The 27,025-nt window shown below is 38.5% G+C and overlaps 1 protein-coding gene across 1 annotated transcript in view; it reads right to left on the reverse strand.

Moving 5' to 3' along the window:
- Positions 1 to 23,680, reverse strand: part of LOC139719900 (uncharacterized) — an 80,606-nt gene extending 56,926 nt beyond the window's left edge. The window contains exons 1-27 of the mRNA XM_071631285.1: positions 23,578 to 23,680; positions 22,866 to 22,957; positions 20,747 to 20,800; positions 19,960 to 20,078; positions 19,245 to 19,317; positions 18,237 to 18,436; positions 17,405 to 17,591; positions 16,698 to 16,804; positions 15,891 to 16,048; positions 14,779 to 14,861; positions 13,900 to 13,954; positions 12,961 to 13,118; positions 12,128 to 12,244; positions 11,172 to 11,284; positions 10,500 to 10,551; positions 9,665 to 9,840; positions 9,083 to 9,167; positions 6,515 to 6,631; positions 5,771 to 6,014; positions 5,060 to 5,214; positions 4,597 to 4,703; positions 3,997 to 4,114; positions 3,556 to 3,681; positions 2,081 to 2,233; positions 1,245 to 1,400; positions 177 to 279; positions 5 to 7 (exon numbers count right to left, since the gene is read on the reverse strand). Coding sequence (XP_071487386.1) covers positions 5 to 7; positions 177 to 279; positions 1,245 to 1,400; positions 2,081 to 2,233; positions 3,556 to 3,681; positions 3,997 to 4,114; positions 4,597 to 4,703; positions 5,060 to 5,214; positions 5,771 to 6,014; positions 6,515 to 6,631; positions 9,083 to 9,167; positions 9,665 to 9,840; positions 10,500 to 10,551; positions 11,172 to 11,284; positions 12,128 to 12,244; positions 12,961 to 13,118; positions 13,900 to 13,954; positions 14,779 to 14,861; positions 15,891 to 16,048; positions 16,698 to 16,804; positions 17,405 to 17,591; positions 18,237 to 18,436; positions 19,245 to 19,317; positions 19,960 to 20,078; positions 20,747 to 20,800; positions 22,866 to 22,957; positions 23,578 to 23,680 — 3,214 coding nt within the window. The remainder of the gene's footprint in view (positions 1 to 4; positions 8 to 176; positions 280 to 1,244; positions 1,401 to 2,080; positions 2,234 to 3,555; positions 3,682 to 3,996; positions 4,115 to 4,596; positions 4,704 to 5,059; positions 5,215 to 5,770; positions 6,015 to 6,514; positions 6,632 to 9,082; positions 9,168 to 9,664; positions 9,841 to 10,499; positions 10,552 to 11,171; positions 11,285 to 12,127; positions 12,245 to 12,960; positions 13,119 to 13,899; positions 13,955 to 14,778; positions 14,862 to 15,890; positions 16,049 to 16,697; positions 16,805 to 17,404; positions 17,592 to 18,236; positions 18,437 to 19,244; positions 19,318 to 19,959; positions 20,079 to 20,746; positions 20,801 to 22,865; positions 22,958 to 23,577) is intronic.
- Between the last annotated feature and the right edge of the window lie 3,345 nt (positions 23,681 to 27,025).

Raw genomic sequence — 27,025 nt, forward strand, 5'->3', positions numbered from 1 at the left:
TGACAATCTTCAGAATAACTGTTCATATAAAGTGATGCTAAGACTTTGAGTGATGAAATTTGATAATTAATGGTAATGTCCCCGTTAAGCATCCATAACTGTAGGCACGCCTTACAGCATTGCCCATATTCACAAAACTTGCGTCTTGGGGTGTGAGCATAAAAGGCAGCATTTACCTGGCTCAGAGGGTAGAGCAAGGAGATGAACTCTCAAAGGTCGATCTTGCAAGCAGTCAGTAACAGTAACTCTGCATTCTTTCTCATCACCAGTATGGATGAGCTGCAAGAGCAAAAGTACCAAAAATGTTTGAGACAGTGATGTTAAAGGGGATGGCTAGTAACCAATCAGCGGGAATCAGTGGGAATGCTGAGGGATGATTGTTCCAATCCTTGTGGGATTCATTTAAGAGTACACTATATATCTACTGTTGTGTGAAAATTATTTGCTTCAGAACGGTCTCATATTCAAATAATGTGCAGATTAATGCCCCGTCACTGACCAGGCACGCTAACCTGGAAACATTAAACTGCACATTACTTGAATATGAGACCATTCTGAAGCAAATAATTTTCACACGATAGATATATAATGTACTCTTAAATGAATCCCACAAGGATTGGAACAATCATCCTCCAGCATTCCCACTGATTCCCACTGATCAGTTACTAGCCATCCCCTTTAATATTACTACAACAAGCACATGTATCAAAGAACTCCACTAGCAAGCATACAAGGTGGACCATTACATGAGACCATTGTGCCCAACATACAGTGAATTCTTTAAATTATCTTGCTTATTAACCAGTTGAGGACAGACTGATTTTGCTACAACACGCATTTCCCATAGACACTTGCCCGAGTATACTCAGGACCCAACCTCAACAGGTTAAATTCTCCTTTTTATGATTCAGAAGATGGAAGTGGGATGCAAGATGATGCAAATTAATAGATGATTTTCAACATTTTCTTATCAGTTCAGTGTGTATTTCATCAATGTTGACAAGCACACATATTGTATTCACAGGGTTGTGCCCCCAAACTGAAAACAACAGTTGAATGGCTTCACTCCACCCACTGGCAAATGTCAGCAAGTTTCATGTGTGAAAGACAATTAAAAGGGCAACGGTGGATCTTCACCTCTATTTAACCTTTGCTAAATGGAGAGAAAGTATGATTTAATATAGGTTTCAAAAGAAAGAAAAGATAACAAACAAAAAGTATCCCTTATGAATATTCATGAGTACCTCTTCTTTGTGCTGGACACCATTCACATAGAGCTGGTACCTGAATCCAGGCTGTGGGAGGGGTGACCAAACCACAGGTAGCTGGTGGGGAATGTCAGTGATCTCACATGACAAAATGGGGCCTCCTTGATCGGAGACTAGCGGACAGTCAAACCTCTGAAAGGAAAAGAGAATTGTCATGAAAACTGGGCCATTGATGATTTTTTTATTCATTTTTTTAATATGATTTTCTTTGAGTTCATATAAGAGATGAAAGTCATAACTATTTTTACACAAGTGTTGCACAACAAGGGAAGAACGAAGCTTAATTTTGATCAGAGTAGCTATAAGTTGTACTATGATTAGGGTATCTTTATTTCTATTACAGTAGCTTCATTTGATCACAGTCTTTCCATACCCCATTGCTGTTTTACAACACAAGTTATGAACAGTAATACGAGCAACCAAATGTAAGTTGTCCATACAGAATAAGTCATCAATTTGAAATGGCGACTACAATAGATGAAACTGACGAATTGCCCTACATCGACGTAAATAAGCACTGAATTGATCAAGTACGTACACCTATGATTTCTTTTATCTTGGCTACTACTAAAATACTGATCAATTCAGTGCCTATTTATGCTGATGTACATTGTAGGGCAATTTGTCAATCAGTGGCATAAAAACATCTCAATGGAAGAATTTCATGAATTTGAGTAATTACGCAGTACCCGCTGCATGCTATAAGGATTAGAACCAGCACTTGCTGTCGGGCGGAAGCTCGGCTGTCTTTGAGATTTTGAGATTTAAGATTGTCCTATTCTGCTCTGAGGTTGCATTTCTTTTTATCTTACCAATTTGACAGATCCCTGAGGCAAGAGAGATGCAGAGGTTGGCATGGCAACCACACAAATCAGGTAGGAGACTCCACCAACAAATCCAGTGATGCGAACACTATGGCAGGGTGGTACCAGGTTGTTATGGTAACACACGTCATTGACAAATATCTGGAAGTGAAAATAAAAACCATATATATGACTGTATAACCTCACACATATGCAGTATGATCCTTATTCAATATATTTCTAGAACTTGGCGTTGAAAAAATATGAAGATATGTCGTTGCATAGCATAGACTCACTGCTCATTATCTCAATGTATACATTTTGAATGAAGACAACCAGGCTACCTCAACAACAGAAAATAATAAATAACCTTGCCATAGTTTGAGTACATGTAATGTACACTCAGTACATACACATACACTCAATCTAGAATCCTGGGGGTGCTTGGAACAGGAGCAGATGTAATGCAGCATATAAAATGCAGCAAGCATATCTCAAAGGCATAGAGTTCTTTAACATATGGTAAAAAAATGAATAAACATGCAAGTGTGTAAATGCGTAGGTATTGTCTCGACAAATCATACATAAGTGTTAATATGTGACAGTGCACCTCAAAACAAACAAAAAGTCGCCAGACATGAATTTTTAGTTAAGACCATATTCTGAAAGAGCAGACTTTAAGCTTTAAAATGATGTATAACTCAAATCAAATGGACTCTCCTAACCTATCTTAATATTGGAAAGAAAGCACAACCTCAGGAAAAGTGTGAACTGAGAAAAGAGGCTTTGAAGTACAGTGTCTATTCAAGCGCTTAATCTTTACCAAACCGTGCTGGCTGTGCGATGAATGGGACAAAAAACAGGAAGTAAACCACTGGAGTAACAACAATGAAGGGATTATCAGATTAAACTGAAATTAAGCATGCCTCATTAACACATTCTGTCCATAATTAATGCCAACTTTCAAAGCAGTAGCACTATTCTTTCAAAAGTTATTAGAGTTGAAAGTGAAGAGTGTGGACAAGGTTTTTCAGAAATGAAAAAGGGATTCTGAAGACACACCTAATCACACTATTCTATCAAAAATGTTCAAGATAAACTGCTAAAAAACACACTTTCCTGCCCGTTTTATGATACCAAATTTTAGCATAATGTAAAAGAAGACCTGCTCTTTCAGAAAATATGAAAAAGTCAAGTTCGGCTAGGTTGACCCATTTCACTTATTTTCAGTCCTCACGCAAAATCAGTGTGTGCGACTTTATGTTCGTTTTGAGGTGCACTGTCACATATGCAACTCTGTTCACCAAAAGCATTTGCCTGCATGTATGCATCTGAAAAGGTTCAAAAACATGAAGGTGAGACGGCACCCTTGCATATCTTTTTTTTTTTTTTTCACATTGGTCACAGCAAGAGGGTAGCCAACGTACAAGGCATTAACACATATATGCCTGCACACACATACTTGGGCGTCCTAACAGCCTTACCTGATAGGCCTCCACCAAGTGAGAATGGTCAGCATGAGGTAGATCCCAGTAGAGCTCCACAGTATTGGTGTTGTAGATCCACCCTCTGACCATCGGTACACACTGCCACCATCTCCACTGGGTAGTCTGCAAGTAGAAAGAGAACATTGTTTCACTTCAGTCATGACTTCAAATGGGTATTCCATAACTATCCTTTAAAATACTATTGAGAAGATCTAAAACTGGTTGATAAAAAATTCTTTGCTGATACGAAGCACAGACTTCCACACACACACACACACACATGACATCACATTAAAGCTTCAATTGAACTTTCAGAAGACATGCTTGGAAGTCATGCCATATGAGATTTGAAGACATTAAAGGAGATATTGTGCATCAAAAAGAAACAAAAAACAATATCTCTCTATCCACACATGATAAACTAATATTGAAACTTACAGGACCGGGGGCCTCCTGCACCTGCTGCTCATTAAAATCCTCCGTCGCCATGGACGCTGCATCATCTTCATCACCATCATCTAATTCTCCAGATTCTCCTTCTAACACCCAATATCTCCTGCATTCAAGAAGGGAACAATCGCATGACATGTTCCATTTCAAGCATTACTTATACCTACTGATGTCATACTCTGTCAGTTGTCAGTAGCCAAGAACAGCAAACATACACACTGGCTTCTTTATAACTTTTAATTCAATCAATGTATCTTTTAACTCTGGATTTCAGTGATGAATCCAAACATATGATACTATATTCTCATACCAGAATTTGTCATACTTGTGATTAAAAAAGCAACGGCATATTTAAAATGATGTAGAATTCACTAATGGTACAAGAAGGCGATAGGAAAATATACCTTGTGAACCATGTTTGCACACATTCCCGTAAAAAAGACAAGTACAATTAAGTCTACAAATTTCATAGTTCTGCTCATTGAAGGGAAACGGTTGACATACAATGTACAAAATGTACCTACTGGAGTTTTCATCAACACACTTTGGAGGACATAAAATGTAGCTTTTTGACTATCGATCTCTTACCTGGAAGTAAAGACTTCACTTGGGAGGGCGCTTCTGCTGTGTGCCACTGCTCTTATGATGTGCAGCCCTGATCGCTTCAAGACAATGCCTTGCTCTGGCTTCAGTATCTGGTTACATGGGAGCACAAAATCAGAGATAATAAAACAAAAACTTTCTGTGCAATGAAAGAAGTATTTTCATTCAGTTACTGACATATCAGCTTGCGGAACTTAACTGCCTTTTTGCAAATTCCTTTATCTGAAGTTATTCATGACTGGATTACGTTCACAAACTTTTAGTCACCGAACAATGACTCTTATCTATCTGCATACGAATAATAGGAATATGGATATCGATACAAGGGAGAACTGATGTGCTTGCCTGTGCAAAGTTTTTTGACAGATGTTATGTAACACTGACCCATTCAATACTGCAATTCTCTGTATGAATAAAGCATTACATTATCATGTGCAGAATTCCTCACCCTTGTGCTTGGCCCATTAGGTTCAGGGATGGAACCATCCAGGGTGTAGTAGATGGTCATCTCTTCTTGACCTGCGGTCAAGTCAATTCGATGACCTCTCTGGACGACGGTCCCACTGTCGTTGTCCGAAGGGACAGGAGTACGAGTGACGGCATCTATCACAACAGAATACAGTGTCGCATGTACATATTATTATACACAGTTCTGGCATTTGGAAGTACTGTGATGCCGTATCATGTCAATGCAGTATCATATCAATACAGGGAATCAAAAGGGGACTAACACATTTATAGTATACAGGATCAAATCGAGGTCTTATCTGTTTTCGTCCCACGGCTAGCAAAGTTCATGATCATGGTGTCGGCTATGCCAAGACAATCGCCAGTACTAACCTATTCCAGTATGTAGCAGGGAGCTATTTGAAGAAAGATATTGAAAAAACATCAGTTGTGGATACGAGGCTGCAAAAAGCAGGAGGAAGATCAATCAATCTTTTGCCACAAAGGTCTGTGTGCAAGTACATTATGTCACTCTTCATCATCTCATCACATAAATGTATAACACAATTACACCTTCAAAGTGTAAGATGATCACCTTTTCTTTAATAGCTCAAAGATGTGGTTGGCAAAGGCAACTATGGCAACCACATAATACATTATTGGGTTATCAGGCGAATAGCCCACTAAAATGTGGACATATAAGTGGACCTACCGGAATCAAGGACGCAGACCACACCCAGTTCATTCTTAGCTCCCTCTGACATGACGTGATAGGTTCCTGCCGCATCCCAGCAATGGGAATAGCTACCCAGGGCCTCTGTCAGCCCGCTGGTGAAGCCTCCCTTGGAAGTGGGGATGACGGACACAGGCTGGAGGTCCACGTTGGGAGGGGTTACCAGGGAGATGTTGTGGAACTCCATGTTGGTTTCCTTCCAAGTCCACACCACTGTATGTCCCTTGGGTAGAAATTAATTTTCAAGTGTACAATCACTACAGATAGGAGTCTTACCTCATTGCTTCAGCATGATCATTGACATGTATATTACCCTTGTGCCCACTACTTTCTGTATTAAAGGTGGGACTGACAGGTTATGCAGGCATACTGGTATGCATCTTCATGTAATGCAAAAGGAAATGTTTATTCTTATTATTACAAGCACCAATTTCTGATGAAGTCTGCTGGGTAATCAGCATTAATCAAATGTTGATATGAAATCATTGTTCAATGTAACTAAATAATATTCCGAGTTAGGGAGATCAAAACAAATAGTCGGGTTTTGAAGATACATTTGTAACAACAAAATGTACATTACACACATACTACACAAAAAACAAATCATCAAAAACATCATTGGTTGTTGGTACAAATTGCTACTTTTATTATAGCCCCTGGCCTAATGCCCTCCTGCTTCTTTACGTGATGTCACCCAACGGATGGACGACAATGGCACCTCACCTTCCTGATGTTGATGGAGCTGGGGGAAAACCCTTTCCTTGTCACTCTCACCACTGTCTCCTCCTTGGGGACACTCACAACCACGCTGCTCAAGACGGCCTTGCTGCTGTGTTCATACTGGGGACACAAAAAGACGACATCAGTCATTCAGAAATGGCTACACTACTGAGCAGGATATCTACATGTACATGTATTAAAAAGAGTCTTATTGGTATATGAGCTACTTTAAAACCTTACTGTGCTTTGTTCGCCAATTGGTCACTGGCAGGAGTGCTTTCTCCCAAGATTTGCACCGATGTCTGGAAACTAATTGTCACTGACTACAGATCACCTAATCCCCTTAATCCCTATTGTGTTGCCATGGCCTTTGTGATGAACTGGAGGCACAGTGCTAAACCTGAGTGGGCTTGCTAATCAACAACAGGGTCAAGATTAAATGGGTTACTGAAAACTGATGAAAAAGCTTTGCAAGTTCAGGCTACACTGTATTAGTGCCTGGGCACAAAAAGGCTTAGTACACATCTTCAGACGGAAAGAAACAAGCATCACCTCAAGTTTCGATGGGACAAATCCAGGAGTTTCTATTGTGATTTTTGAAGCAGTATCTCCAGAAACAAGGGTTTCTACTGATTATGCAAATGCCACTGTCAGTTAGGAGTAGCTTTTGTCAAGCTACTTGGTATGTACTACATGGCACTGTGAAGTGACTTATACTTTTTTATAAACAAATGTGCATGGTTGTACTACATATCTCCTTTAAATTATGCATCAACAAGACACATACAGAATTTGGGACCCATTGTTGGAAAAATACACAAATCATACAAAATCAAGCCAATTAAGAATGTGTTTCCTGTCTGTTGTATCTTCTCAGCCTTAAACTGGTGGAATAATTGGGGATCTCAACATATGGCTGCTTGTAAAATTTTAAAGTTGGTGCGATATTATACAAATGATGCACAGGATAGAGGAAATAATCCTGTGCATCATTTGTTTTATAAAATGGGTCGAAAATTCGAAAACTAACATCATTTTTCAGCGTTTTTCACGTACCTTTGTGGGTCAAGACGTCCGAAGATGTTCGTCCCAAACTTTTACGCACGTCGCACTCGCGGAAGTCCCGCACATACAGTACAGTGTGTATAAGTATAATGGGGGGTTGGGTTTCCGGACACCCGCATGAAAACTTACTTATTTTACATAGAATATGCACCCTTTACCTTAACCCTAAAAAGACTGGGCTATTTTGGTAGCTCGAAAGACTGGGGGGGGGGGCCTAAAGGGCCCCCCCTTAAGATCTCGGCCGTGGATCGCGCGATCGCCGCGGAAATTTGCACAATGGTAGTGTGCGATGTAATCTACAAGATCGTATATTTAAATTTTCCAAAATAGTCTTCTTTTATTTTATTTTGATTAATCATGCTAATTTATGCGAGAAATCAGACTTTTTTATCTAAATCAGTAAATAAAGCTCCAAAAGTGCTCATTTTTGGTCTAGATATTCTTTGTAGCATTCTTAGCAAATGTACTTGAAAAAAAATTCGGTATCAAAATTAATTTCTTATTTATTTTATTGTTTTATGAATTTCTTATGTATTTCCTTGTTTTTTTGACCTTTTGTTTTTGTTGTTTTTTTCAGCAAAATTTGTGGCAGACCCTTTTGAAGCATAATACTACTAAAACAAATTGATTTTAGCCATTGAGAGTAAAAATAAGCATATTTATATGAACCATGTGATAAAACTCAATTTGTATTGACTTTGTACACAAAATCACATTTTTGAGCCATTTTCGGTCTCACGTGCATGTACAAAAAGTTATGTAACTTCAGAACCGTACCCCCGGGAGTCACAAATTTCGTGTCAAAATGTGCGGGAAACTCGAAAGAAAAAAGTCATAGAGCATCGCGGCGAGAGCATTGCGTGTTGCTGAGTAATCGCGCGAAATGTCGAGGGGGGGGCCTTTTAGGCCCCCCCCCAGTCTTTTTAGGGTTAAAGACTTGATATAGACTCCTCATATAGGCCTACTAGACAACATACTCTGAAAACGGCGTGAGAATTAACCTGCTAAATCGTTGGATTTGCTCTTCAAAGTGACTCCATGTACGCGTCCGGTCCCATAACGCTTGGTCTACTGTACTGTACAAAGTGTACGTATAGTACAGTATACGTACGTACGCCACATATGTTATGCACAAGGGAAGACAGGCCGGCCGGCCGGCAGCCCGAACTAGAAGTTGTTTACAGGATTGACAGTGCGTACGCGTATGCATGCAATTCATCAAAGGAGCCGCCGCGCGCACAGACGATCGGCAATCTACCATAGGATTACAGGCAGTGCAGTTGTACTGAAGTAAAGGAAGGAGGTGTGTCTCATTTCAGCGCTTCCTATTGGCTACATTCTTGAACCCATTTTATAAGATCTGTTAACCAACTGCATGTGAATGTCTAGGCAGATCACATCAAGTCCAATGTACTATACAGGCTGCATCTTACACAACCATAACATAATGTGTCATGAAGAACGTATTGTTTCTGGTAATCAGCGGAAGAGTCACTATAATCTCACCATAAACTTTTCAGTTTTGTTCGAGAATGCTTTGCTATAGTAGTGGAAGACACCAGGATTGGTAAACTGTAAGGCACAACATCTCCTGCAGAAAAAACACAAAGAAAAAGGAAAGAAGGTACACACATTTACTATTAGTTAAATGTGATTGATGCACAATAGAAAATCATTTTTTTCCCCTCTGTGACAAGGAACCATTCCCATTTGTTATTTCTACAAAAACTATCATCTGATCATCTGATCAGTTTTATTAGTCAATTCAACACTGTACATCTTTGTTGATGTTGAATAGACGAAACATTCTGGGAACTGCTATGAAGGCCCATTTGCACATGTACACATAACAATCTGATCCTTTTTGCATTGACTTTGTGCTGCGTATAACAGTCATATATAACCTTGTGTCATTCATCTGTTCATGCACCACTGCATCTACTTTTGAAATGAGTTTTGAATTGCATTCTGATGACACATATATGTGTATATATAGGCGTGTATCTATATTTTTAACTGTATGTTGTTGTGAAATATGAGAAATAACTTAAATTCAATATACAAATCCCGAGTCCCAATATTGCTCACCTTGGGGAGACAGAATCCTGAGTGTATTTCTGGAGCTCAAAGACCTCCTGGGTGCTGGTCACTGCAATCAACTTGTGCTTGCGTAGCACCGGCCACACCCAAGCCACACAGTCACCACTCTTGACCGTCACAGGATCAGGGGTCAAGGAGTTCTTCGAGGCAATGACCTGATGCACCTGTGATTGTTGCAGAGCAAGAGAGCGTGTGGTAGGTCCATGTGCTATCAAATCATTTGCGATTTATGAAGACAGCATTGTAGACACCATCATTCTGTGCTAAGATGCTTATTTACCTCACCACTAGGATACCTTTTTGACTACCTCACCACTAGGATACCTTTTTGACTAAATACTGAAAATATTTCAGGGATTTGGCCATAAGACATTGATAATACAGTATTGAAGGTCCCCTCACAAGAATTCACTTTGGATGATAGAATCATATTATAATGAGGCACATTCAAAAAAGGTAGTTTAATTCAAATCCGAAGTTTAAATTTGGTCTCTTAACTATTACAGACATTGGCAAAATAGGCAACCTTGCCCACACGTTTGTGTCAGCATGCATTCGTTAGTGGATGGATGTCTGGTAGCGTACATGTGTCATGTACATTAATACAGTCTAAATCTTCATAATCCATGGACTAGATTTAAGCACATTTTGTGAATTTCAGCCAATAAGCACTCTACATGAGTATGCAAAAGGATGATCATTGACACAGTGTATCAGGTACAGTTATCCCAGATATCATGGAATTAAATCTACAGTTGTATGCATACAAATTAGACAGGTCACATTGTGAGCAATACATGCATGTAACACCACTTCCACCAACCTTTGGTGTAGGAACTGTCATGATGGCTCCATATAACTTTGGCAGGCCAGCACTGGTAAACAAACAAACAAACAAACAAACAATCATACATGACATGATTAATACAAAAATGAAACTCTTCCCACAGATAGAGCAGGAGCAGTAAGGAGGTCTTCTTAAGCATTTCAGGTTTTCATACAAATAACTTAATATATACATTAAACACACCTCAAAGTTGGATTAAAGCCTTAATGTATATGACTCTGATTCTGTCAAAAATTCAATAAATTTTACTTATGAATTCTTATGTCAGTAAGACTGACCTATAATTTTTGAAGGAAGTGTAATAAAAGATTAAACTGAATATAAAAAGCAAAAGCAAATACATTTTGAGTTATACACACACATAAATGTAAGCTCAATGAAAGACCAGTGCAAATACATGTTACCTATTAGCAACAAAAACAAACAAAATACAACATGGATATTCTCAATATGATGGAAGAAATGTTAGTTATCTTATGTTTTAGTATCTACCTACTCTGCCAGTCCAGTTCTAATGGAAAATTTGTAAACTAAAATCTGTCCTGGCAATTCTTACAGAGACGTATCACTAAACTCTAACATGCGATCCACATTGGCAGCTTTTTGAAGATCTGTTTCAGCCTTACACGAATGTGAACATTTTCTTACCTGTGAAAGTAAACGACGCCCTCTTTGTCAAAGCAGGTATAGAAGGCTCCTGGGCCATCAATAGGAGGACCACTGCAGAACCCAGAAGGTATTGACTCTCCCTCTCGAGAAACCTATTATAAATCAAAATGTAAATGCTGTGTTAACCTGTTGAGGACCAGTCCCGAGTATGCTTGGGCAGGGGTCTACAGGAAATATGTGTTGTAGCAAAATCAGTCCGCCCTCAACGGGTTAAAACCTGAACTACATTATTGTGTGTTTATTGGGGAAAAACATGTTTGGCCAACAGAATATACATATACACTGTACTATTTTCAATGAGAAAAGGCTTAAAGAGTGTGGTTTGGGGTCTTCACATCTATCTAAAATAACTTTTTCTCCACTATCCAACTCTCAATTTGTGAATTTCTTCTTCCTAGGAGCAGCAAATGACACTTGTACAATCCAATCTTGTCTAGAAAGGCTCATCTTGCATTAAGGCCTATGCATTTTTTTCAAACGCTTTTTCATGTCTATTCCACGATACGAACTTATCTTCCTAAGCTCTCTCTCCCCCCCCCCCCCCCCCCCCCCCCTCCAAGCAAGTAATATCATCAACAAAACTGAACAACCTGTCTATGCATGAGTGTCTCTTTGTAACCTGGGGCCTGTTTCATAAAACTTGTCACCAGTGACAAGTTGTCATAGATGTGACAAGCTACTGAAATCCTTGCATCTGATTGGCTGAGAGCAAATTTGTCATAGAAATGTGGCAGTTGTCACTGATGACAAGTTTTATGAAACGGGCCCCAGATCAGCAATTATTCATTCTAGTGCACAGAGAAATGCCTTCCTTGATTAGGAGACAATAAACCTCATGTTGTAGAGAGAGCACAGAGAGTGAGGTGAAACACATTGAGGCAGAGCATGAGAAATCTGCTTGGGATGGGCCTGGATTGGTGTCAGAAGAGGCTTACCTGAACCACATTATGCTGACCGTGCACTCTGTCCCATGTCCACCACACATGGTCACCAGGGTGGACAGTGAGGAGGTGGGGCTCGTAGCCGGTCTTGGTGATGTTGATGACATGATGCTGGGATACAAACACATTACAACATGACAGCATCAACTACTGTAAAACATGATATTTTAGTGGCATGACATTTTTTGCAAATTGGAGCCAAAGGCCTCTTTCACAGCATAAAATTTTCATGAAGTGCCTCTGGCATTCAATGCATATAGTGTAGACAAGAGCCTTCGCGTGCATTTTAATTTCACAAATCTTGGCTCTCACAAAATTCGCAAAATTAAAATGCATGCAAACATTCCTTGATTTACAGTATGATTAAATGGTCATGGACATGACTTGAACAAAAATTAAATTTAATCACCGAGATGGACCAATAATGAATTGGTAATTATGAAAACTGAAAAGACAATGTAATGGAGAAGTGGTGAAGTTGGTTACTTAGAAGCAGCAGTACTCATAAGAACCAAAACTTGGAAAGTACACAGAAATACATGTATCTCAAGATCCAGAGGTTCACATCTTTTAAATGCACATCAATGTTGAAAGCACAGAAAAAATACATTCTAAAACCATATTTACAAACAGAGAAACAATAAGTATGAAATATAAGTTCTCCTTAGATGGATAAATAAAGACTTGCTCTACAAATTAAATAGGTAATTGTTTGAATGGGATGTATTAGCAAAATCCATATCTAAGACAATGCCCTCTGTAAATCCTAGTATATAGTAAGAATCTGCTATTTCTTTCAAAAATATGCAATAACATTCTGCACACACCTTGACAGCTGCATTCACAATGATGGAGCAGCAACCCATGGAGGCGGGCGTGTCTGCCACCCTGAAGTGGTACACGCCCATTGAGCCCAGCTGAGTGGTTGCCATGCCAAGTCTGGTTAGTTGAAGAGCATGTTCCTCATCAAGGAAGTCACATTTGTCTGTAAAGGGGGGGGGGGGGGCAGGGGAGGAGGGAGATACAAGGAGATACCAGATGATTCTGTGTTTTTCTGAGCATGCCACACAACAAAAGTCTACAATTAACATTTAAACAGCTCGGTGTGGTGTCTCATACAGAAAGGCAATGCAGATTCATAAGAATACAAACTAACTCCCTCAGCACCAGCTGTTTTGTACGTCTTCAGTCTTCAAGTGCTTAATACACATGAAAACAGTCTTTTTTTTTTTTGGACGAGATTTGAAAAATATGTTAAGGACTAGACTCATGATATATTCAGGTGCACATTGTCACTGCCTACGGTTTCAAAATTTCCAACTCCACACTACTCAAGAGAAAATTTAGGTGCTGAAAAAAGGAACAGTAAATCAAATGTAAACATCAAAAGCCGGAATGAATATCTTTCACAGGACCATTACTTCACCCTACAGATCAGATTAATCTATAGGGTTAGGTTAATTGCAACATCTTGTGTATCAATGGTATTTGATTGGGGGAACAAGAAAGAAACATTTACAGTGCCTTCTAGTTAATAATTCTACAACAGTGGTGTAGTACAGTAAAACAGCTGCTCACATTACTACTTGAATATTAGGCAATCCGTATTCTTGAATGAGATTTAGCAGCTACAGAGATAATGTTGGTTTTTTTTTTTTTATATCTGCTACTCTCTGGGACATACAATGACAGGGATGGCCAAAATATTTCTTTTAATGAAAGTCAATATTTCTAGAAGAAATTGTCTTCACTCTGCAAAGACTTACTTGAGCAGTCATCAGACACATTCCCCTTGGATGATCCAACAACACAATTCTCGACCTGTTGAGAATGGTCAAAGATAGATATGAAAGGGATATTTACTTTTTTTCAGCAGAGTTTAGTCATTGGCAACGATAATCAGAATCCTTCAGCAACATAACACCCACAGAACTTTCAACAGTACTTTTAACATTTCTATTGTAAAATGCCATGTGCACATAAAACAGAGAAATTATACAACTGTTACCAACATCAACTGGTGAAAATATGATACAAAAGCAAAATTGATATGCTGTGTTTATCCTCACAGAAATACTAGTACTGTAGGCTTCTGTGAACAGTTAATGGTCTCAAAATGAACTGTACTATATACATGTACATAAAATACAGTATTAACAGTTATATGTATGCAACATTGCACAACAGTAGAGCCATCATAAACCTCTTTGTGTATCATACAGATATTGGACTAGGCTGTATTTTGACAAAGAAAATACTGTTGTAACACATTGCAACTTTTACATTAATGCCAAGTTTAGAAAAATATTAATGTTCATGCAAAACTACATGGCAATAAGATATTATTGTCGGCCTCATGCCAAAAGGGCTTTAACACCATAGACTTTGTACACTGTTAGGGCCCTTCTGGCATGAGGCCGACGTTATGACATCTGAATCAATCAATTTGTCAAAACTTGTGACAAATTGATTTGGTTTACTGATTAAAGAAGTGATGACAAAAAACAACAACAAAAAACAACTTAAGATTAGCACAGATGTGTTGCAATCAAGACAATTAAAAACTACATGGCAACATACTTTACATGCTAGGTTTATAAAATTGCCATGCAGTATGGTGGCTATCGAAGCAAGCAGTATCTCACCTGCATGATGGAGAAACTCTGCTGGATCTGGCTTGCGTCCCAGGTCCACACGATTTTGTCCCCAGCACTGACCACTGACAGATCTAGAGGACAAATGATCGAGTTTAAGAACATGGTTGCAGGTCTAGACTTGTTTTTAGTTGTCTTCTGTATGTTTTAATTGTTACATTATACTTGAATCTGTCAGTGTGGCTAAAATGAGCAAGTTGCATGTCAGTTTCAACGGTTCCAAAACAACCTTGTACAAGTTGAAAAACAATGACTGGAAAACAGACACACATTAAAGTTAAAGTAATGCTTCATTTTTTCTAAGGCTTCGTTCTCCAATCCTGCCATGCAAACAATGCTTCTAAATAATACCCTGTAATGACAGATAATGGGGCTCCTCTCTAGATAACAATTTCATTTTCTACTATCTCATAATTTTGTCAATATTTTGCTTGTTTGAATGGCAAGACTTTTGTGAAGCTTTCCAGATATAACAACTCAAATACCTACATCATCAATACATATGAATTGCTCATCATACCAGATCTTCTTCGGTGTAAACTTTTACATTTTCTCCTCCAGGGCTTATATTCTTCCTACATGCTACCAAACTGATTTAACTGCCCTCACCACAGACCTAAGAGCTGTTCAATGTGGTGCAAGCATGATTTGCATTTTGCTACTAGCCTTATCTGCTACAGAGGATAACCAATATACAAACTATCTGAAAATGTTAAATTTTTTTTTCCAAATCAGAACAGCACATTGCAGGATTGAGTGACTGACTTTTGCAATCCCACATGTATCATAAAAACAAAAAACCAAAAGCTCCTATTATCTTAAGAGAATACAACACGTAGATAAGGGTTGCTTATCACATAGAGTGTGTTAACATCATGCCATTTCAAACTACGATGACATGTGGGTTCATCTGGGCACCATTTCATGAATTCCGTTAAAGTCATTTTAAACTGCAATAATTGTACTAGTTTTGGCGGTGATCAAGCAATAACCAATCAGATTTGAGTATTCCATAGATAGCAAGTTTCAATTATTGCAAACACTTTTATAAAACAGGCACTATATGTAAGGAGAACTTCAACCTGATGTTTTTTATCACTTACCTGGGTAGAAGCCATCAGCTGTGACTTCAATGGGGTGACTCTTTGGCTTCGGTTTGACAACAACCACTCCCAGGTACTCCCTCACATCTTCATAGTTGTTGTCACAGTAGTAGAAAACGCCCGGCTTGTCAAAGACGTGGGACAGCATTCCCCTACGACTATGGAGTCAATGAAGTAGAATTACGAAAGACTGTAAGACAAGACTGCAGCCTCAATGACTTCCTACAAGAGTAGAATGAATCGTGCAATGGAACTTCTGAAAGGGAAGACTACAATGACATCAGTGACTAATCTAATGGAGAAATAGAAGAGGTACAGGCCGCTTGATAGCAATTACAACATTTTTCATGACACAATGACAATGCCATTTCATCTTACTTCGGTATCCTTAATCTAAAATAGAGATCACGTATGGAACTATCATTCAGACACTCCAAGCAGTTATTGTGCAAACAAATTGCTATTTGAGCAGATACATTGTACCTACACTGCACAAAAGGTTGTGATGAAGTTTAGGTACAGATAGATATATTGATATCGTCTTCCCTTCCAATACTATATGCTACACATGTACTCTGATACAAGAAGTGTGATCAATTTGATGTTAACATTGTCAAATCTTGTTGCTTTATTTTACAAACTGTATTTAGGTACAAATTGTGATACTGACAGTGAATCTTTCCTGATAGTTTGAAACGCAAAACTATGATGTGGTTTCAGTACATTAGCAAACATACATTTTCAAATCAAATTTGCAGAATTATTCCAACAAACATTCATGCTCACGTAGCTGGTCAAACTACTGACCTTGGAGGTCCACTGACGAATCCACCCCTGACAACTCTGGGGAAAGGATTGGACACATCGTGGCCTGAAGGCAGCTCTACCTGTATGATCTTGTGCTTTTTGAGACACTGTGAACAGACCAAATATATAAGGTATACACATATGAAACAAATATCAAGTACATTTTTTTTTTTTTTTTAAATAGGAAAGGGGGGGGGGGGGGGGAGGGGGGTTAACTTCTCTGCATGATCATGCTACCTAGAAAAACAAACAACTGCACTTGTTCCCAAAGTTTTTTCTTAGATCAATAGTCAGGGTATGTAAACAAAGATAACACAGGGGAAAATGAGAAAAGGATAAAATTGTGTTGTATCACTCTCAAGGATGATGGAGCTAGTCAAACTTGTGAGGTTACTAAGCAAGAGTCAAGCAAGATGTATCAGGTAAAAGACAAGAAATACAACCCTTGTCAGTTACAGTGACGCATGAAAAAGTGAACAGTGTGTGACCAGTGGAAATGCAATGAAATGAGCTCCTACACCAAGCATTTAAACAAAAAAATCATTTTGTCACAACCAAGACATCTGAAAATGAAATACAGCTTCCACATGACAGGCAAGGCACTGCATCATATTAACAGCGATAAGTCATATTACTAAGAATAAAAGGCTCTCTAATGGTTTTGCGCACCGACCCCTCACAAATCAAACTCCAGATCTGGCGCGTACCTGAAACCTATCCCATGACCACCATACCCGCTCCCCCTCCTGGATTGTGAGGAGGCGGGGGTTGAATCTGACGTCGGTCACGTCGATCCAGTGCTGCCTCTGTCCAGACTCCACCTCCACCACGCACAGGTGGTTTCTGGCTTCCCCCTCCTCGGCCTCAGTGAGGAAGTAAAATATACCAGGCTCTCTGTCCATGCAAACAACAAGAGAAGTTGAATGATTACTCAGGTCTACCTATTTGTCATCCCATTGATTTAGTGTGAGTACCAGAAATTTACAATCTTATTCTACTTACACATGTACAGGGTGTACTTGTAGGTCTGTGTTGTCTGTAAGTATTATTTCTTTGGCTGCCTATCCGATTTCAAACTAATCTACTCACTACCATCAGTTTTGAATGTACTCTACAAATGATTCCATCTTTTAAATGCCATCAGTGAAGCAAATTTGAGGGAAATTGAAATTACATCAAGAAATTACTATATACAGTCAACAAGCAATGTATCCTATGGGCTTGTCAAAATTTCATGTGAAGCCACACAATTTGTGTGACATATGTGGACATCTTTATATTTTGTCTGGTTCCAAAAATACTCAAAAAATTGCTGTCTCTCTCTTTCTCTAAAAACATACAAACAAACCCAACATTCTTGACTTTTTATTGCTTGAGACATTTCACAAACATTGCCTAACACATTAGCCACATATCTCGCATGCCAATACCATGGCACAAAGTCAAGAAGATATTTGGGAAATCTGTTGCTGCATTTCACTGAATTCATCTATGCCATTCTTTGTTTCAACACGTGACTTCTCCAACAATCAGACTCACCTAAACTCATGCTTGTACCAGCCCGACTGGGAGGGGGTGAAGCTGCCCGTGTCTGTCCGCACCCAGCCACAGTGCTTTGGACTCAGCTTGACCTCAGTGATGGTGTGGGGTCGGTCTGGGGTTGGGGAGGACCACTGGAACCGGATGACAGTCCCCTCGCGGATGTGAATCTCTGGTTCCACAAAACCACGCTCCTTGATCTACCATAGAGCGACACACGAATATGTACATATAAGCAAAAGGGAAAGGGTCAACATTCTTGAATATCACAATTTACAATAAAAAAAAAAACAACTTTTTAAAAGACTTCTTTCACATGAACATGCTTCAGTGTTCTCTTTGTTATGTTCACTACATGTCACAGTAATTGCAAACACCTGGTATAATATCAATATCTAGAGCAACCAGAAACAAACAAACAAACAAACAATAACAGTTGAACAGTCAAATAAATAAATATTAATCCTGAGAATGATTCAAGAATTTTCTTTCAGCCTTGCGGCCATTTCTCAATCAGTTTGGAATGGTGCTGGTTGCGCATGTGTATTCTTACAATGTGCATTACCCACCCCATGTTAGTATACAAGCCATGACTGGGTTTATTCTCTGCTGATCTTGTTACAGGCCGAGGCGTTTGCTGAATAAAGTGGGTATGCCATAAGACATGGATTACCCCACTCGAGTAAGAATAGCACCATTTGTCTCAAGAGCTCACGGTGGATCCCATCAAAATGCTGCCTTCATAGAAATGCGCATTTATATCTTGGATGCTAATAGTCTTTCCAATTAATACACAAACATTGAGGAAAATGCAAATAAGCCATGATGCATAAAACTTTCATCAGTTGGGGAGAACATACAATGTGAGATTCAGGCTTCTACTAACCCTGGTACAAGCCTGAATCTTACATTGTATGCAAATGAGCAATTTTTGATGGAGTTAACATGTAGCACAACTCCAAGTGCACTTTATATACAAGAAGAATTAGGACCCATAATGATACAGACCTCAACTTTCCTAATTGGCCTCGGGTCGACAGTGAGTTTGAAGGCAGAAGATGCCTGGTTGCCATAGCTGTCACTGCAGAGAGAATAATGACATGAAAAACAACAATATCACCAACAGAAAATCGACAAATCAGACAACTTAATCTAAGTGAACAAAATACAAACTGTAAAAGTGGATATTTTTGTGCGACTAAGTTTTTGCGCACAGCCGGGTAAGAAGAGTTGCGTGTTTTTAATTCTGCGAATCAAGACCTCAACTACTGGAACATATGGCAAGCAAAAATATTTGTGTGCTTTTATTTTTGCGCTAGTTTCTGGTTGCGCAAAAATGTCAACACTGCAAAAATTTCTACTTAACAGTAGCCGTTTATTCAAGGGATTGATAATGGCATTTACTCTATTGAATATGGAGAGTGACACCGAAGATATAATCTTGTAATTTCCACAAGGAAATGCAAGGAAATGATTCACTCTTTGGGCAATCATCAATCACACAAGCTTAAAACACTGTACACATGCTTGTATAGTCTTTACTACAGGCTCTGAGGAAGCCATTCAACTCTACCTCCGTTTGAAACATTTGCGATATCTTGCAATGTCTTGCAGGTGATGGCAATAAAGACATTCCTCCCACTGTTTGCATACAATAATGCCTTGGTAATATCACATTTTAATTGTGCTTGTCCTACACATCATAGCTGATTCAAGACCCTACCTGATGAAAGAGTAGACACCCGAGTAAGAGAAACGAACTCTGAAGCTGCCACTGCCCGTCGGCTCTCCGCTGAAGAACCCCCCGTTGACCGGCGAGACTTTCCCATCATCGACGACCACCTACAGAGATGGAATGGGGTGAAGAGAGAATAGGTCTTACTTGCCGTATTCAGGTTATATGAGTAGCTGACATAAAAAAGGAGAGAGTCAGTAGCTGAAATAAAAAAGGAGAGAGTCAGTAGCCCTGTAGTGCCAAAGTCGTAAAGTTCTGTAATTATGTCATGGCTGGGTGGTTCACAGAGATATGACAGTCTCAAATGGAATTGATGTGATCATAAGGGATACTGCAATGACAAAGTTCCCTTTAAACTCAATATGCCAACATACAGTAAACTGAATAACTTGATAACAAATTCTGGAAATTATTTTGTCCTTGACATCCTTTGCTAAAACAATGAAACTCGGGATATACAATATCAGTTCTGAGAAACATGACAATCACACAACAGAGTTTATACTTACATGGCTAGAATGAGCTGTATTATAATGATATCTTGTAACAAGGTGATATAGGAAACAATAAAATATCACACATCAAATTTGTCAAATATGTGATATCTTGGGAAAGACTGATTCAAATAAGAAAGCATGAAACACATAAGGAAAGGTAACTTTCAGGTACATACAACTTTATTCTTCACGGAATGACGAAAAATACACTTACATGTACACAAATACGCAAACGCAAAGACATTGATCAATAGAAGTTACAGGGAAAACAAGAGTACCTGTCTGATGTTGTGTCCCGCTCCTTTTCCAACACCCCAGTGAAACAGTACCTCCTGCAATAACATAAAACATGAGAACAATCATCAACTGAAGAAACTTGTTTTTCTTTTTTAGTAAATACTAGCTGTGGGTATGATCTGCAGGAAGAGCTGATTTTTTTCATCACTGCATGAATGCATGCGATGGTCTTTGTAAATCTCTTGAACATACAATGTGCTATAAATAAAAAGTGTCTTACACTCACAAAATATTAAGAAAACAAAATGAAGAATATTTATGCACAAGAGAATTCTGCAATATTTATCATTTGCATGGCATTTATATAAAAGGTTCAATCTTTTGATTTCAATTCTAAGCAGACAATAACCATATCTTTGTTGCTCTTCCAAGAAAACTGTTATTTGCCCAGCACTTGGAATGCCATATCTTTTCAAATAAAACACATGAAATTATAATTTTAAAAAAGTTGATAATAGTCTATACAGTCTGAAATTTGGGCATTGTGTCATCTTTGGTCATTCAAATTACTTAATGGCATGCGGAACTTTGTTTCCAAGTTGGAAACATGATATACTTAAAGGACAAGTTCACCTTTATAAACATAAGGATTGAGAGAATGTAGCAATATTAGTAGAACACATCATTGAAAGTTTGAGGAAAATCAGACAATCCGGTCAAAAGTTATGAATTTTTAAAATTTTTGTGCAGCAACCGCTGGATGAGAAGACTACTGCAGTGTATGAATAACTTGCGTACAACAATATAAGGAAAATATAAAGAGAATTTCACAAAATTCCATCTTTTGAAAAAAGTACACCTTCCCCTGACTCGTTACTGACAAATGTTATGGGTAATATTATTCCCCCTGCCTTTAGAAAGAGGCAAGTCAAGGGCTCTCTTATTATGCGAAAAAAGTGAAAATATGTTGAATTTTCTTTTACATTTTCTTTATACTGTTGTACGCTTATGACTCACAAGCTGTAGTAGTCTCCTCATCCAGCGGTTCCAACATAAAAATGTTAAAAATTCATAACTTTTGCATCGATTGTCCAATGTTCCTCAAACTTTCACTGATGTGTTCTACTAATATTGTTGCATTCTCTCAATCCTTATGTTTATGAAGGTGAACTTGTCCTTTAATCACAGAATTTAAAAAGAATCCAATATTTGCACTATTACAATGGTGATGTACTTGAAATCTCTTTCGAGCTAGAGTAATCTCGGTCGTGATTGCCATCTTTGTTTGCTAAGTGCTCTCTTGAAATGCAATCAGACCAACAATAGCAGGCACACAACAGTACTGGTTTCCACGGAGACCCTCTGTCCATATATATTCAATTGACTCCTTTATAGCGTCAAGTCCCCATTTATTTCTCATCTCTTGATCATGAAGGGAATGATCTCAACAGGGCCTATGCAATGAGAAGTTACACTCAGCTAGACAGATAGAAGATGCATATGTCTACCACAAAGTAAATTTTGAGAAATACATATCAATTCATGAGAAATATAATTTCTTTCATGAATACATACAGGAACATAAGTCTCACTGTTAGGAGATATATTTCATGCCAGCACTGATTATCTCACTGCAAGATAATGATGGATAAGATATTGATAATGATGAAGACAACAAAGTTTAAGCTAATTAATACTTTCACAAGCAAAACTCTCTCATTACAGGAAGCTGCACTCTCCTTCCAACATTTACACTAGGTTGTTCACTATAGCCACTGCCTGTGAAAACTGCAACACCAGACTGAGTGTAGATGACAACTCCAGTGTGACAGTTTACATCATCATACTATTCACTTCAGCATGGAAGTAGCCCAGTGCTTAATAAATCTGGTGTTGAAGAATGTGAGGGTTTGGTGTGATATTCTCAAGTCATCTGAGGCTAACCTCTTGTGTGACAACACTTTCAGATATTCTATCACGTTATGTACACCATGAATAAACTGATATTACAGTATGCCTCAAATCATTGTTTTTTTAGTTGATGAGCCCATGCTGCTGATGATGATAATGATGATGGTGATAATGATGATGACAATATGATGATGATAATAATAATAAAGAAAATAATAATGATAGGGCCAATAACCAAGTATACTTCACCTCTCCCTCATCCACACAGAGTTCTGATGGGGAAAATCCCAGCTTCGTCAGACCAACTTGAGCAGCTTTCTTGGCTCTATGCCTCCTGGAACCTGGGATTCATATCAAAAGCAAAATAACATTTTGCTGTTATTGCTGTTGTAAATGCACACAGCCAATACTGCAACATGAGTAGGTTCAATAACTAGCTTACAAGTATCCCTATCTTAAAGAAAAAAAATTAGAAAATGAAAATATAAACTTTATCCAAAGACATCACGTCATAATGCCATGCAAGCTTGGCAGCACCACAGCCAGAGAGGCTAGCTTCACTTTCAGGAATTTGTTTCGACATTGCACTCGGATCCCTTGCTTCACACAGGGTACATTTGTACATCAGCCTCTCCTGTGGTGATCAGGACTGCAGGGCTGCCAACATTGGAAACTAGTTGAGAGTGAGACTCCAATATGCCAATGCTATAATCTAGGAGTCAAAATGATTGAGATCAATAGAAATGCATGCAAATGAAATAAAGTTTTAGAGTGAGAAAGGACCAAAATACTCTCAATGAGTGAGAGTTGGCAGCCCTGGGACTGGTATGTTCCAGGATAGGCTTGATGGTATCTTTCCAGGCTCTGGCATACGGACTGCCTAATTAAATTGCACCTACAAATTTTATATAGAAACCTCTACTCATTCCACTTGCATCAATATGTGTCAAAATGCTTGTACCTCTCTGGCGAGCCCCATCTCTTGACGATGAACTTTGAACTGTTGTTGGGGATGAGCCATGATCCCCTGCCTCCTCGCCTTCTCTGGATGCTCCTGATCCCATTGGCTTTCAAATCAATGTCCCGTCAATGGTGGCAAAGCAGGATTACAAATGCATGTGGCCGGCTCGATCCTCCTATTGAGTCCTACATCTTGATTCTTGGAATGTTCTGAACTGATCTCTGAACACACACAGGGAGCAAGTCACTCTGAAGCCACCTGGAAGGAATTTTCAGTGATATAGAATCTACATTACTAGTAAAGACTTCCTCCTAAGTTTCTTTGTACAAAAATTAATTTGAACTGGTGTTTTTTGTTTTGTTTTGTTTTTTTCGTCTAAGAATCGAAGATGTTAGTCATACTGTTGAGTGTTGTGTCTCTCAAATCGGTTGGTGTTCTTTGCCGTCTTCTCAGAGCTCACTTTCAATTTCATTTCATACTTGTTGTAGCCTACTCCCGTACCTAGTTAAACTTAAAGCCTAAAAAGGTAAATACGAATTACGATAGAATTGAAGCATCAGCTTTGCCAGCTGTTCAATTCATCTTTAGATGAATCTAACCAGATCTTTCTAGTGTGAATGTTAGACACTAACAATTAAAATCTACAGACAGGGTTTCGGTGGTGGGTAGTAGTGCATTCAAGCATTGAAAACCGCACGCATTATGCAGCTCCGAACATCTGTATGTTGTCTACTCACTGCCGACTTGCAGACTTCTCATAGTTATTGTAGAGGGGTAGAGAGCACTCATCACAAAGATTTCACTCGCATTCTAGCATTTCACCGGTTTTGAGAGATGAGCTCCTGTCACCGAAAAGAACCTCGGCACTCATGAATTTGTCATTATGCCTATCAGTACATCGAACACGCACTTCAAGAACAGCATTACAAACAAACATAATCACCTGATAACATATCACTTACGATATTTTGCCCGATAAGATGTCCGTAGTAAACAGTACAGCAATGCGATGCATGCATGCACTGATGCAGTAAATGCTCGCGCTCTACCTGTATTCAGCCCTGTATTGTTGTTACGCGATGCTACGATACGTACATATCGATATAGGCTATTTCAAAGACCCAATAATCCGTTGAACGTCAATAATGAATTCTCATCGGATAAAATTTGGTTATTTCAAGATATAAATGTCAATATTCTCTGCAAAGATTAAAACACCTTATCTACTGTTACGATATAGCTGTATGAGGCCCTTAGTCGTTACGTGAAATGTGTGTTTCTGTGCAGGATTATATGATATATCAATAAAGTCTGTAACATAGGCTAACAAGAACTGTCGAGAGGTTGGGAAATCATTTGAACCAAAAAGTTATAGGCCTTGTTATAGATGCGTTATAGCGACTTGCAATTTCAGATTTGACTGAATAAAGATAAACCTTGGATTAATGACATGGAGAAGGGTTTCAGCACTAAATATAACCATTCTCAGTTGCTGGAACTTTGTATTACCAAGGAGCTTCAAGCTCCTTGGTATACTAACATTGTAATAACTCCCCATTCTGAAGTATAGATAACCATTTCATAATTGCTTCAATAGATAGAATGAAATACAGCTGTATACCTAAAACAAGAAGAACGACAACTTCAATAAAATCAACAAATTTCAGACTATGGGATTTTGAAAGTCCACACCTGCTTATAACAAAACAATACTCAGTTAATACAAATGTGCAAACATAGGGTAAAGCAACAGTGGAATCTCACAACTCTCCTGTGCAAATTAATGGAAGGTGCAAAATTGAAAGCCAAAGATTTCCTACAAAAATATATAAAATATATAGCAATTTTGTTTATTTCTCCCTCTCAAAATTGATATTTTAACCCGTTGAGGACGAGTCCCGAGTATACTCGGGCAGGGGTCTATGGGAAATGCGTGTTAAATTGTAGCAAAATCAGTCCGTCCTCAACGGGTTAAAGCGACTGCTGTACAGTCAAACTTGATGACCAAATGTTCAAAGTTACTGTTCTCTTTTCCTTACAGCTGTGAAATACATACAGCCCAGACAACATCATATCACTGTATCCTCCTGCAACCCATAGTGGGGAATTGTGTAAGCATATAAAGGGCCTTTTACCCGGTTCTTGAATGCTAGTTCGTTGTTTCAATCATAATTTGTGCCTATATGCCATTGAAACAAGGGGGGGGGGGAGTGGGTATATAGGAGAGAGGTTGTGCATGTGGCCTTTGATATGAGAATGATCTTGAGGTGTACTAACCCTAGCATGAATTCAATATCTGTCGTTAACACTTGTGGGGTGTTTTTTTTTTTCCTGTCTCTTTATGTTCTTTAAAAGCCAAAAGTGCATGTTTGTGTGAGTGCAGGGGGGGGGGGGGGCAGGGAGCTGTAACCATCAAAAAGACACACAAGCATATACTCACTTGCACACACAAACACACACCCACACACACATACTCACACACACGTACGCATTCAACAAGTACACATTGTATGCACACATAGATACAGGACCTAGAAATAGCTATATAAGCTTGAGGTTCAGTTTCAATTTTTTTGATGAAAAATTGCATGATATAATTTTCCTTCCTAAACGTGTGCACAAAACTATTTGGTGTGCATTTTTTTTCCTTGCAATTAGTGTCAGTCTCCTGTACATTGAATGTTTCTAAGACTAAAATAAACAAATTAAATGTGACTTCTTTGCTGTATGTAAATTTTGGTATAATGACCTTTGTCACAGACTGATATCCCTTACATTTAAGTCATAAAACGATTTGCACGTTTTCTATTGTATTTGTAACTATTTCTAGAAAAAAAAAGATATGAAATTGAACTCAGTTGAGTTTAATCAAACATGCACTGTTCGCAGGTGTGTTTTATATAAATGCTGATGTACATAAGTATTAAAAGATGTATAAAATGATATAATATATAAAAATATATACAATTATGCTGTTCAAATGGACTGAAATAACTGCCTTCAATTCTGTCTGACTGTTCTATTTCCTTTTTAAAGGACAAGTCCACCTTCATATACATATGGATTGAGTGAATGCAGCAATATTAGTAGAACACATCAGTGAAAGCTTGGGGAAAATCGGACAATCCGTTCAAAAGTTATGAATTTTTGAAGTTTCTGCATAGTCACTGCTGGATGAGAAGACTACTATAGTGTATGATGTCATATGCGTACAACCATATAAAGAAAATAAAAAGAGAATTTCACAAAATTTTACTTTTTGAATTAAGTGCACATTTCTTTGACTTGTTACTGACATATGTTAAGGGTAATATTATTCCCCCTGCCTTCTGAAAGAGAGAAGTCAAGTGTTCTTTTGTTATGTGAGAAAAGTGAGAATATGTTGAATTTTCTTTATTCTTTCTTTATATCGTTGTACTCATGTGACATCACAAGCTATTGTAGTCTT

This window comes from Diadema antillarum, unplaced genomic scaffold (genome assembly GCF_040938485.1).
Source record: "Diadema antillarum isolate AM-2024a unplaced genomic scaffold, OU_Dant_1.0 scf00000116, whole genome shotgun sequence".
NCBI lineage: Eukaryota > Metazoa > Echinodermata > Echinoidea > Diadematoida > Diadematidae > Diadema > Diadema antillarum.